The sequence below is a fragment of the Dendropsophus ebraccatus genome, chromosome 6 (assembly GCF_027789765.1).
Source record: "Dendropsophus ebraccatus isolate aDenEbr1 chromosome 6, aDenEbr1.pat, whole genome shotgun sequence".
Classification (NCBI taxonomy): domain Eukaryota; kingdom Metazoa; phylum Chordata; class Amphibia; order Anura; family Hylidae; genus Dendropsophus; species Dendropsophus ebraccatus.
In genome coordinates, this window is record NC_091459.1 from 120,936,461 (window position 1) to 120,950,417 (window position 13,957).

Genomic DNA, 13,957 nt, shown 5'->3' on the forward strand with positions numbered 1-13,957 from the left:
AGTGTGCTATACTCTAATATTATATACAGTGTGCTATACTCTACTGCACTACATTACAGAATGTGATAGTATATAGAGTATATAGAATGTGCTATAATCTACTGTACTGTTATATATTGTGCTGCCATCTACTGTACTATTATATACAGAGCCCTACAATGTCATGTAGTGTGCTGTAATGTCATGTATTATGCCATAGTGTAGTGTAATATGTATATTATCTTATGTATAATATACAGTAATATAATGTGTGTGTGTGTGTGTGTATATATATATATATATATATATTACCTGCTGTCATGTCCATAAATACAATGTATACATGATTATAATAGTCTCCTGCACATGATACAATTTCACCCTGTACCTCTGTTATCAGCCAGGGCCTGTACTGATATAGCACCATCCAGCATTCATCGTACAGTTCTCCAGTATATTATAGGTTATAATGTAGCAGGCGGCGTTGGGTCCTCATGTCCCCAGCATCCATTGTTATGTATAGGCCCTGGATCCTGTCCTCACCATACAGTATACAGCACTGGACTGTCGTTATATGGCATGCAAATTATATATAATACAATATGTGCCCAGGTATACGTATATATATATATATATATATATATATATATATATATATATATATATATGTGCACTATGTATATAATGTTACATGCTGTTCACTATGTATATAACTTTATATGGTGTGCACTATGTATATAAATCTGTATATAGATGACACTGTCTGTATCCATTGTTATGTATAGGCCCTGGGTCCTGTCCTCACCATGCAGTATATGACATATGCTGTGCACCATGGATATAACATTATATGGCATGCACTAAGTATATATCATTATATTCTGTGCACTCTGTATATACCATTATATGATGTGAACTATGTATGTATCATTATATGGCATGCACTCTGTATATACCATTATATGATGTGCACCATGTATATAGATGACACAGTATGTGATGTCCTGTATCCATTGTTGTGTGATGATGGCTCCATGCTGACACACTGTAACGTGGCCCTGTTATTGTTATTATATCGGTGTGCGGCCTAGGGCTGAGAATGAGCCTGAGGTGCAATGATATAGGGATTATTACACATGGATAATGTATAGTAATGCTGTAATGTGTGGACGAGGCCTGGGGCTGGATATATTCATTATAATGTACGGGAACATTATACGAGGGTGAGTCACCACTGGGGAATTATAGCACATTGATTTTTGGGAAGCTGTGCATGATAGAAACGGTGTATATAGGGAGTGTATACAGCATGTATATACGGTAGAGAATACATTGTGTATGTAAAGAGTGCTTCATGTATAGAGAGGGAGTGCACTGTATATATAGTGAGCATACTGTATGTATATATATATATATATATATATATACTGTATATGGCATGCATCATGTATATAGTGTGCATACTGTGTATGTATTGTATGCATCATGTATTTAGAGGGCATACAGTGTACAGTATACTGTTTTGTATATATTGAGTGCACTGTCTATATAGAGAGCATATGTGTATATAGTAAGTGCATTATGTTTGTGCAAGGAGCATCATGTATATAGAGACTGTCATGTGTATTTACTATAAAGGGTTATTATATAGAGAGAGAATACTGTGTGTATATAGCGGGGCTGCATCATGTGTATAGAGTACATTGTGTCTATAGAAAAAGCCTTGTGTATAGAAATGCACCATGTATTGTGTGTATAGTGAGTGCTTCATGTTTAAAAAAAAGGTGCACTGTGTATATAGAGAGTGAATGATGTATGTAGAGAGTGCACTGTGTATATAAAGAGGACATCATGTATAAAGTGAGCATAATTATATAGTAAGTCATGTATAGAGAGCATATTGGGTATATTGTGAGTGCATCATGTATATGGAGAGTGCACTGTGTATACAGACAGTTTATAGTGTATCTATAGAGGGCATCATTTATATAGAGAGTGCAATGTGTGTATCGTGAGTGCAATATATATATATATATATATATATATATAGAGAGAGAGAGAGAGAGAGAGAGAGAGAGAGAATACATCTACATGTGTGGAAGGTGAGTGCATCATGTATATAAAGAGAGCATTATATATACAGACAGTAGTCTCTGTATACACTGTGCATCATGACACAGTAGTGTCACGGCTACAGACATCTAGGCACTCTCTATATACATGATGCACTCACTATATACACAATGTCCTCTCAATATACAGTACATGATGCACTCTATATAAAGCACATGATGCACACTGTATACACAGTGCACTTTCTGTATACATGATTTACTCAAATGCACTCTATATACGTGATGCACTCAGTATATACACAGTGTACTCTATATACAAGATGAACTCAAATGCTCTTTATATACATGAAGCACTTACTATAAACACAGTAAACTATATACACGATGCACTCAATAAATACACAGTGTACTCTCTATATACAGTACACGATGCACACTCAAATGCACTCTATATGCATGAAACACTCACTATATTCATAGTAAACTCTTTATACACATGATACACTCTATATACAGAACACGATGCACACTTTATATGAAGTGAACTCTGGATATACATAACGCAATCTCTATATACAGTAGATGATGCACTCTTTTTATACAAAATGCACTCTCTCTCTATACAATGCAGCAGTCCTCCTTCTGGATCTAGGACATTGTTGAGATATGGAGACAGAGGCCCAAAGCCTGAGCTAGAGTAGATTCTATCACCATCCACATTAATATCCACATCCTACTTGGCCGGTATAGCAGCAGGTGACTGTATATATGTATACTTGCAGTGTATAGGTAGGGAAAGCCATGTAACAGTAGGCATGTGGTCGGTGTCCCCCGGCCTGTAGAGCAGCAGGTGCCTGTTTATATGCATATTTACACTGTGTAGGCTATGTAACAGTAGGTGGTGCCTGTGTATATATATATATATATATATATATTTATATTTACAGTCTATAGGTAAGGATGGCCATGTGGTAGGTGCCCCCCGGCCTGTATGTAACAGGTGTCTGTATATGTATGTATACGTACAGTCTATAGGTAAGGATGGCCATGTGGTAGGTGCCCCCCGGCCTGTATGTAACAGGTGTCTGTATATGTATGTATACGTACAGTCTATAGGTAAGGACGGCCATGTGGTGAGTACCCCCTGGCCTATATATAACAGGTGCCTGTATATGTATGTATACGTACAGTCTATAGGTAAGGACGGCCATGTTGTAGGTACCCCTCAAACTATATATAACAGGCGCCTGTATATGTATGTATACGTACAGTCTATAGGTAAGGACAGCCATGTGGTGGGTGCCCCCGGCCTGTATATAACAGGCACCTGTATATGTATGTATACGTACAGTCTATAGGTAAGGACGGCCATGTTGTAGGTACCCCTCCGGCCTATATATAACAGGTGTCTGTATATGTATGTATATGTACAGTCTATAAGTAAGGACGGCTATGTGGTGGGTGCCCCCGGCCTGTATATAACAGGTGTCTGTATATGTATGTATACGTACAGTCTATAGGTAAGGACGGCCATGTGGCGGGTGCCCCCCGGCCTGTATATAACAGTTGTCTGTATATGTATGTATACGTACAGTCTATAGGTAAGGACGGCCATGTTGTGGGTGCCCCCCGGCCTGTAAATATGTGCACTGGATATGTATATGTACAGTCTATAGGTAAGGGGTGGGTGTCCCCCGGCCTGCAGGGTGCATGTCATTGCACACGTCCACACGCTCCTGGTATGTCATTAGTAGATTGTTTGCAGCACATACGTGACAGTCGCAGCACATCGCAGCATAGTTATGATATATGAGGATGGCAATGGTGGTTTCCAGCACTGTATATCATCCCCAGGCTGACAGCTTGGGTGGAAGCCGTCGTGGGTGACAACCAAAGTGACAACCATTACCGCTCTAATAAGGGTTGTCACCCAACTTTCCCTGGCTCCTGAATGGCTTTAGCTATGGATGAGGTGATACATTACTGCATAACAGGGCAAGATTCGTGGAAAGCTGAGAGATGTACTGACCATGGTGGCCATGTAGGTTTTGAGATCACCCATATACTTGTGAGGTATTTGAGCCCAGAACATTCCAGAACAGGAGACTATTCAATATTCTAATGCAAATGAAATCCAGAGATATTTCTAATCCTTTTAAAGCAGCTAAAAATGATCATGTTAGCCGGATAATTCCCTGCGAGAAAATCCCATGATGGGGGCGATTCCTGTGCTGAACCTGTCACTTCCCTCCTGTGATGTATATAAAGCAGAGGGCCTCATCTTCTGCGGTTGGCATACTGCCCCCGATCTGCCCCAATCTCATCCTGTGTGGCTGAAATACTGCCCTTCACCTGCTCCGATCTCATTCTGTACGGCTGGCATACTGCCTACCATCTGCCCCTATCTTATCTTCTGTGGCTGGCATAATGCTCTTCACCTGCCCCCATCTCATCATCTGCCGCTGGCATACTGCCCTCCATCTGCCCCATATTATCTTCTGTGGCTGGCATACTGCCCTCCACCAACCCCGATCTCCTGCTCTATGGCTGGCATACTGCCCTCCACCAACCCTGATCTCCTGCTCTATGGCTGGCATACTGCCCCCCACCAACCCCGATCTCCTGCTCTATTGCTGGCATACAGCCCTCCATCTGCCCCTAAGTTATCTTCTATGGCTGGCATACTGCCCTCCACGTGCCCCAATCTCATCCCCTATGTCTGGCATACTGCCCTCAACCTGCCCCGATGTCATCCTCTATAGCTGGCATACTGCCCTCAACCGTTCCCAATCTCATCGTCTATGACTGTCATCTGCCCTGATCTTCGTCTGTATTGCCCAGTACCATCAGCAATGGATGAAGTGACCACATAAGGATGCCAGCCAGTCAATATGTGTGCATAGCAGTTTACACACTAGCGGGTAATTGTGAGAGTAAGATAACTGGCATTAAGGGCATTGTGGCTGCTACTTTTATGGGCCATTGAACTGACACCAGATGCAACATGGGTGGTACTTCTCTGATATTGGGGCATCGTGGTTGACACTTATAATGGGAATTGGCCTTACTCCATTGGCAGTGGGAGGGTATTTGTATGGTACGGTATGGTAATTGCACTGACATCAGTGACATTGTGACTGGCACTTATAGAGGCAACTTAGCCGGTTCTTGTGGAATAGGCTGGCACTTGTGCTGAAGTTTCTGCATTTAAAGCTTTGGCTGTCCAGGCATGATGGAAATTGTAGTTTTGCAGCAGCTGGAGGGCCAAAAGTTCCCCATCCCTGCCTTAGACCCATAGAAGCAATGCTGTTTATTATCACCTGTCTATTATAGTATTATTATAATAACATAAGCAAGATTTCCCAGGATAAACCATCCTGGAGCCAAATTCTGTGACTGTAAATACTCATTTTTCATCATCGCTTTGTCTGAGATCTAAGGAGCTGCCTAATTCCATCATTCAGTCAGGATCCCCCCAGCTGTAGAGGTAGATAGAGACCTGGAAGGCCTCAGGGACCCGACTGGGGCACGAGTCAGGTCAGCATTCTGAAGACCCCATATCACTGACAATCACACTTGAAATACTTCAAATTATCCTTTAATATTTATATACTGAGCAACTGACTGGCAGCCCCAGGCGTATCCTGTGTGTATTATCACCCCCAGCCTCCTATATGGACCGCCAGTCTCACACCTGTATTATTAGACATATTCACTGAATGGAGAAAATCCCCATCCTGTTTCCACTGGATTAATGCCTAATCTGGCATTACGCGTAATAGCACATCCTGGTTAACTCATTCCCTGCCGGAAAAGCTTTCACCAGTTCTTCTGTCATCACATGTACTCACTGCCAGGAGGAGCCGGAAAAGGGAAATGATATCTACACTGAGCGCATCGCTGTCCTATAGGAGTGGTGTCCGGTCTTGTCAGGGCCCTTTCAATCATTAGGCTCACAAGCTAACAGGAAAATTATCTGTATTACCACTATAATGGGGCAGTGTGGCTTGATCAATTCATACACAAAATTCTGATGTTTTTAATGCAGCCGAGAGGCACTGGTGTCAGCCATAGGTGTGAGGTGCAGCGCTCTTTTTCTTCCCTGAACCATAACTACTATAATACTGCTCCCTATATACAAGAATATAACTACTATAATACTGCTCCTATATACAAGAATATAACTACTATAATACTGCTCTTATATACAGGAATATAACTACTATAATACTGCTCCTATATACAAGAATCTAGCGCGGGATTCCCGGGATCGCAGGGCTGGATTATCACTGGGATTATTATTATACTACACTGTGGATTATTCCTCACCGTAGCTAAGAAGAATCTAACTTCTATAACACTGCTCCTATATACAAGAATAAAACTACTATAATACTGCTCCTATATACGAGAATATAACTACTATAATACTGCTCCTATATACAAGAATATAACTACTATAATACTGCTCCTATATACAAGAATATAACTACTATAATACTGCTCCTATATATAGGAAGCTAACTTCTATAACACTGCTCCTATGTACAAAAAAAACTACTATAATACTGCCTCTACGTGGATGTGTACATTAGTGTTTATGGCTCTGTATTATGCTGTGTGTGACCACTAATACATTTTTATACTTTGTTGGGTGCTTATATAATCGGTTCCTGGCTTATAGAGGATTAGAGCTGTTTTTTCTTCTTTAGTAGTAGTTTCATAATCATTAATGTGCTTAAATTGTGTTTTAATGTTGTGCTGTGTTTTAAAAAGCAGTAACCAGCTTTAACTTGTTATTTTTTTTTTTTTTTTATGCCTTCAGGTCACGTAGATTTGAAATCTGCTTCTTACCATGAAGACGATGGTCTGGGAGGGTGGTTAGCGGCCAAAGATTAGAAGAGCAACAGGAAAATCCAGCAAGAGATCGCCTGGAATTAAAAATGTGTTGGACATCCCTCTATGAACGACAGGAACTGGAGACATCTTCAGGTCGAATGCTGTCCTTGTGCTCAACTCTAAGGGACAGCTAGTATCCGATGGCCACCATGGCTTCCTGTGGCCTTCTTATGGCTACCTATAGGATTTCTTGCCTCATATGGCTTTTCGTGGCGCTCTCTGACCAAACTATGGGGCACAGTCTCTTTGCCTGTGAGCCCATTATACTGAGGATGTGTCAAGACCTTCCCTATAATTCGACATTCATGCCCAATCTGCTGAACCACTATGACCAGCAAACTGCAGCCCTGGCGATGGAGGTGAGAGCTTGTGTGGTTATTTTCCATGATAAATCTATTTACCTGTAATATTCAGACCATTATATATATCGTATTGTATGTGTCGGTTTTTAATAAGAGTCAAATTCAAATATTTATATGAACCAGGGACATGGTCATTGGAATCCTAAATTCTAAAAAAAAGGGGGAACCATTAACCATGTGCACATAATCCATTGGTCAGATTTCAACCCAGATCCCCAGCGTTTGTTAGTGCCATTTGTAACTAACATCAAATAATGTGATGTTAAACAGTGGTTGGCACAGTTTCGAAAGACTCATGTTCTCCGGTCAAATCTGACCAGAGTTTATACCTTTATAGAGAGTGTTGGTTGTGTTGACATGGGTTCTTTGGGTTCTTCTGTTTCCTCCTATCTTGAAGATAGGATAGGATACCTTCACTAGGATGTAAAACAATAGGGATGTAGAGAAACTTTCTAGTATACCCCCTTTTATTATCCTGCTTCCTTGGGTCTATGGTACATTTGAGGTAGGAGAGCATGTCGAGCAAAGCTTATTTATCTATGAGATACCTTCACAGAGTAGACACAAATCAAAATGGGCATAAATGGCTTTTTTGTTACCTACAAGGGTTTCTTTTTAGGGTCTCACGCCCCTCGTTGGGAACCAACCAGGATGGCGTGGCCAGCCTGACCACGTACACCCCATTTTTATGGTTTTTATAAGAAGTTCCGAAGCTACAGGTGGTCATACGCATAAGATTTTGATTGACTTCCATAGAATCAGTTGTATGAACAACTTGCCAGAGTAGAATAGTCAAACAGGGAGATAGTTTTAAAAAACAGAAGGATTCCATTGTATTTTTAACCAACTTTTTCCGATAAAGATCCACCACAATAGATCACATTTTGAGGCCATTTTGACCAGGTTTTGCCTTACCTGTATGGGCAGTTTACCTCTATTGTATTTAAGTCCAACAGTGGATAAAAAATTTGTAAGACATCTGTAAATAATGTATATAATAGTGGGTTAGGTGGGCGGACGTTTTGATGCCCTCTCCATTGTAAGGGAAACCTGGTCTGTCAGTCCCCGTCTCCTGCTCTTGCAAGGGTAAAAAGAACCTGTCTGATTGCATTCTCTGCTTTTAAGGTTGTTGATTGCCAGACAACTGGAGACCCTGGATGAGGGTTCTCCTCCTTTTGAAGATAGAGTGTACGTTAGAATATTTTTTGATCTTTTTGAACACTGTATTTTTGTCAGGTTCAACTTTTTTTGTTCTTGTTCCAAAGCCTTCTTACTTCTGACCTGATCACCAGGAAAGACAGGATCTTCCATGCTTCCTTATCTGCTACACAAAACTTGAACTTACTAATGTCAAGTGAATGGTTTTTTTATATTTTTGGACTGAATCTTCTTATTAAAAATTCTATACATATTTTTGGAGACTGTAAGATGAAAGGTTCCACCAGTACACAGTGGAGGCGAGGACTTTGAACCCTCTCAGTTATCATGAACCAGGTGTGACTACATCTTCCGCTCCCCCTATAGCTAAGCCGCCATCTGTTTTTTTTTTTTCCCTGTCATGTTTTTTGACCTCATAACAAATTGAGACCTTCATAACAATGGCAATTACAGAGTACTTCCTCCTGAAATTGCAGTTCATTCTAGGGCCATTTCCATGTAAGAAAACACCAACGCCAAACACCATAACCTCGACATAACTTTAAAAAGTTAGAGAAGGTGCTAAACAATGCATGGTTTGTTGCTGTTCAGCGAGGTTGTAACCATAGTGTTGCATAAAGCTCCATACGGTGCATACCTTCAACATGTGATTTATAAGATTTTGGCACCATGTACATTTTTTCTTACATTGGTGGAAACCGTCATGACTTAGGGCCCTATTCCACCGGAGGATTATCGTTCAGATTATCGTTAAATCGTTCAAATCTAAACGATAATCGTTCGGTTGAAATGCAGTTAACGATTAACGACCGAACGAGAAATCGTTGATCGCTTTATAAGACCTGGACCTATTTTTATTGTTGCTCGTTCGCAAAATGTTCGCAAATCGTTCGCATTGAATAAGATGTCGTTCACAGTAGATATGAACGCAATAGCGAACAAATAGCGAAGATAAAACGATCGCAAATACGATCATAAGTAACAGTTATCGTTCCATGGAAATGAGTGAACGTTTTAAGGTCTTTCGCAATAGCGGTCGTTTGAGATTGTTAATCGTTAACGATTATGCGAACGATAATCGTCCGGTGGAATAGGGCCCTTAGGGTGAGAAGCAGTAGGGGAGGTGATGGTGGTGGTGAAGAGGTCCTAGGTCTACAGGAGGAAATTGGAGCATCTTGCACCTGTTTCGCAGTCAATGTATAGCCGGACATAGTGGGACATACCAAATCCAGGCAGTCAATGGGAGGTGGATCCAACACAATGGAAGGATTCTCATGCATGAGCTTAAACCCAAAGTAGGTGGTTATTAACCAGGTGCTGGACCACATCAAGCATCGGATTATAGGACGTTGTGGTTGAATGGGTCTATTCACCACCTGTGCCCTGACATGATGATTTGCCCACAGGTGATGATGTATCCGGCCTGTATTTACTAATCCGATGATTCGCTGTCATTGTGATCTTGATCTGACAATGGCGACTTAAGTTTCTCCATACAAAATGTCGTATTTGTGTTCAGAAGGAATTTTGCATGGTGCGCCCACTGAAATTCCTATGTTCATCCATACATATTGTATTAGAAACCTCAGTAAGACATAAGGCACTTTGTGCCTCAGCTCAGTTTTGCTATACTGTGGCGGTCCAGAGGACAAAATGGTTGTTCTTGCTCCTTCAGAGACAGAAGACGTAGACGCCCTAGAGCAAAGGCAGGACTTTTGGGGGTGTATGTTTTTTAGGGTTTCTATGAGTTTTTTTTATGATTTATTTGTACTTAATTTGACAGACCACAAACCAGACCACCATAAACACATATGTGCCCCAGACCAGACCCCCAAACAAATACATAGCACAGCCAGACCCTCTAAATACATAGAACCTCCAGACCAGTTTGTAAAAACCTGTAGAGACTCTAGACCAGACCACCTGAACATATACAGACTCCAGATCAGAACCCCTAGACATATATAGATCTCAGATTAGAACCCCTAAACATACACAGATTCCAGTTTAGACCCCTAAGCATATACAGGTCACAGACCAGACCTCTAAACACAGACTACAGACCAGACCTTGGAGTGCCGGGACCTTTGCTTTTTACCTCTCCTATGAATATCACGATTGGCTATCGTTGGAACCGTGCACCCTCCATCAATGAACTGTGACCAGAGCGCATTTACTGAGGTGAGCTGACTATACCCACTTTACCACTTGTATACAGACCAGACCCCCCCCCTAAACACAGATCATACCCCCCCCTAAACACATACAGACCCCTATACCAGATGCACAAAACATATACAGATGCAAGACAGAAAACCTTAACATATACAAACCTCTGACCAGACCCCCCTAAACATATGAAACACCCCCCTAAATGATACCCCGTAAACACATAATGATCCAGGACTAGACCCCTAAACATATATGAATCTCAGATGACACCAATAAATATACTGTGTATCCAATCTAGTGTCTACAAAAAATCACTCACAAATGAGATCAAGCAAATATTACAATTTTATTAATTTCCATCACAAAAACAACATTTAAAATACAAGACCTTGGAGGTGGGAGACCTCACTACTGGGACTATCGTGACTATATAATAATCCAAAGTGCATGTGCATATGGTAAACAAAATAAAGAACCCCATTCAGCATCAGTACATGTTTTAAATAAAGTGCCAGTGCTCTATTGCCTTGATGTGCTGAACGGAGAAAAATAACCATACATAATATTGCACATGCCACTAAGTTACCCCAAACGTAAACTGTCCCAGTCCGTTGGCCTCCCACCTCACTCCAACGTCGTTTCGCACCGCTTCTTCAGGGAGTAATGAGGGGGAGAGCCAGAGGACCTTATATATATGCTACATTGTCAGGGATTGGTCAGCAGAGCTTCACACACCTGCATTAGTATGTTTATCCATAAAGCCAAACACCTCTGTAATTAGCCACGCACAATGGCGCGGTCCACAGCAACGGAATGTAGCGTCACGCACGCACTGATGTCGGCCAATGCCCGTGCACGTAATAGCGTGACCGCCCCAGGTGGCCCAACTATACCTGCTGTGTTGTAGAATACATGGCGGTCCTCCTCCGCAATCACACGCCGGCGATAGCCTGACGCGCAGAACAGGAAGTGACGTCCGGCGCCGTGCGCCATCAGTCAATCCCGGTGCTGCGTCACCACGCCATCGCCGCCGGGTCATGCGCAGTAGACCGCACACAACACAGGCGCCATCTTGGAGTGGGGCAGAGGTGCTGGAGGCTAAAATATAAGACACCACACTGAGTACCACCAATCATAATAGTTATATGGATCCATAAAAATCATCATTAGTACTGTATTATTCAAGGCATGAATAGAAATTATATAAACATAGATATATCCCTGGTGATGCATGAAAAACGTGAAAAGTGCAAAAAAACCATGCAAAACTAAAGTGCCATGCATAAATAGTGTCAAAATGTGCAATGCCAGTGCATATGTCAAAAGAGTAAAAAATGGTGAAGGTGAGTATAGAAGGAAGTGAAAAGTTAATAGAGTGCCAGTGCTGAAAAAATATTAAAGTGCAAGTGCTGAAATGATTGTGTGCAAAAATAATGGTACGCTGAACCATGCATTAATTGCATGGAATTGTGAAGATACATTAAGTGTACAGAATGTAAGACAGTGAATTGTATCAATGTGCAAATGTGATAGGCCTAATGTACAATGATATATGTGTATATATGTGTATCCTACTGATGTGTACATAAATAGTATATAAATGGTATATCGGTAGTATCAAAAAGTATATAAATGGTATATCGGTGGTATCAAATCACATATGGATTAACTCTATGTGCAATAGTGTATGCTCTGCGTATTCCTAAATTGATAACTATGTATGGCAACTTGCATATAATTCCCCTACATACTCAGTACCACCTAGTATTGAATCGCTGAATGTGTGGAGAAACCTAAATGACAATGTGGCGTCCTCCAAACCTCTATACCACAGGTCCAAAATACATATAAATAATTATACTTAACTATATTGTTAAAAACAGAGTCGGCAAAGGTAGGGCGGAGCCAAAAAGAAATAATCCTTAAATGCGTATGGTAAGATATTCATCTCATACCATAGGTATATATAAGATATTCATCTCATGCAATAGGTATATGTAGATGTCATGTGAGGTACAGATGTGATAAAAGGGAAGAATGTCCTAAGTTAGATGATTCACACTACTGTGACTAGTTAAAACCTATCCCTAGATGAGTGAGATGTATCAATAATGTAATATGACAAGGAGAAGTCAGGTCTAGACTCATACAATGGTAAAGAGAATAGAGAGACAAAGCAGATCATGAAAAATTGAGGGACAAACGATCATGTCCAAATGAAGAAATTAGGACATAGAGCAGTGTATCCTAATCAAATACAAGAAAGATATAGAAGCATATCTCCTGTCAAAAATATCACGGGGGGTAATGGTGAACACAACAAACATCCACTCATTAAAGAAAACAGGCAAATGAGAATCTCTCATTTAGTCCTCTTGGCTGGACAGTCTTGAGTGTTGTAATCCACTTACTCTCTATCTGTAAGAGGCGCTTGGTAATGTCTCCGCCCCTGATCCCAAGATTAACACGGTCAATCCCTCTGATTCTTAGACCTCTGTGATCTCCTCCATGTTCTTCCAGAAAATGTTTCGGTATAGGCTTTAACTTCTCAAATTCCAAAGTACCGGTACTGTCGTTTAATTTGGCTCTCTTGATGTCACGAACATGCTCTAGGGTTCTGATTTTTAGTTGGCGTGAGGTCATCCCGATGTATAATAAGCCACATGGGCAGGAGGCTTGGTAGATCACCCTTTCCGTCAGGCAAGTAATATGGTGTACAATCTTGTATTGCCTGGTCCCTGTGGAATCAAAGAAATAATCACCAGGATTGATATACTGGCAAGCTGTACATTTTTTACATTCATAACATCCCCATTTGGGGCCCTTTGAATGGAAGATGTATGGAGATCTAGGGGCCACATAGTGGCTCTTTACCAAGATGTCCCCCAAATTTTTGGCACGTTTGGCGGTGATCAGAGGAGCATCTGGAATGTGTCTGCTTATATCCTTGTCCTGTTTCAGTATTGACCAGTGCTTCCTATAAACACTCACCATTTCCTGCCATCTTGAGTGGTAACTGGTGATAACCCGCAACTGTCCTGTTCCTTCTGGCCGTGGTTTGGGGATCAAAAGCTCTTTCCGGTCACATGATCTTGCATATTGATAACCTTTTTCAACATCTCTATGTTTGTACCCCCTCTTCAGAAACCTCTTTTTCATGTCGTCTGCCTGTCTCTCAAATTCCTCATCCTTGTCACAAATACGTCTAGTACGGATGAATTGGCCTTTTGGTATTCCACGTATGGTATGTCTGGGATGCGCTGAGGAGGCATGAAGGAGTGCATTAACACTCGTTTCCTTACGAAATAGTGT

General features: G+C 41.2%; 2 protein-coding genes across 5 annotated transcripts in view; one reads left to right on the forward strand and one right to left on the reverse strand.

Moving 5' to 3' along the window:
• Window positions 1-13,957, reverse strand: part of ELP3 (elongator acetyltransferase complex subunit 3) — a 238,387-nt gene that overhangs the window by 134,725 nt on the left and 89,705 nt on the right. The window lies entirely within an intron of this gene.
• FZD3 (frizzled class receptor 3) overlaps window positions 1-13,957 on the forward strand; it is a 56,169-nt gene that overhangs the window by 630 nt on the left and 41,582 nt on the right. For all 3 annotated transcript variants that reach the window (XM_069975782.1, XM_069975784.1, XM_069975783.1), the window contains exon 2: window positions 6,880-7,312. In XM_069975782.1, the coding sequence (XP_069831883.1) occupies window positions 7,094-7,312 (219 nt within the window). In that variant the 5' untranslated portion in view covers window positions 6,880-7,093. The remainder of the gene's footprint in view (window positions 1-6,879; window positions 7,313-13,957) is intronic.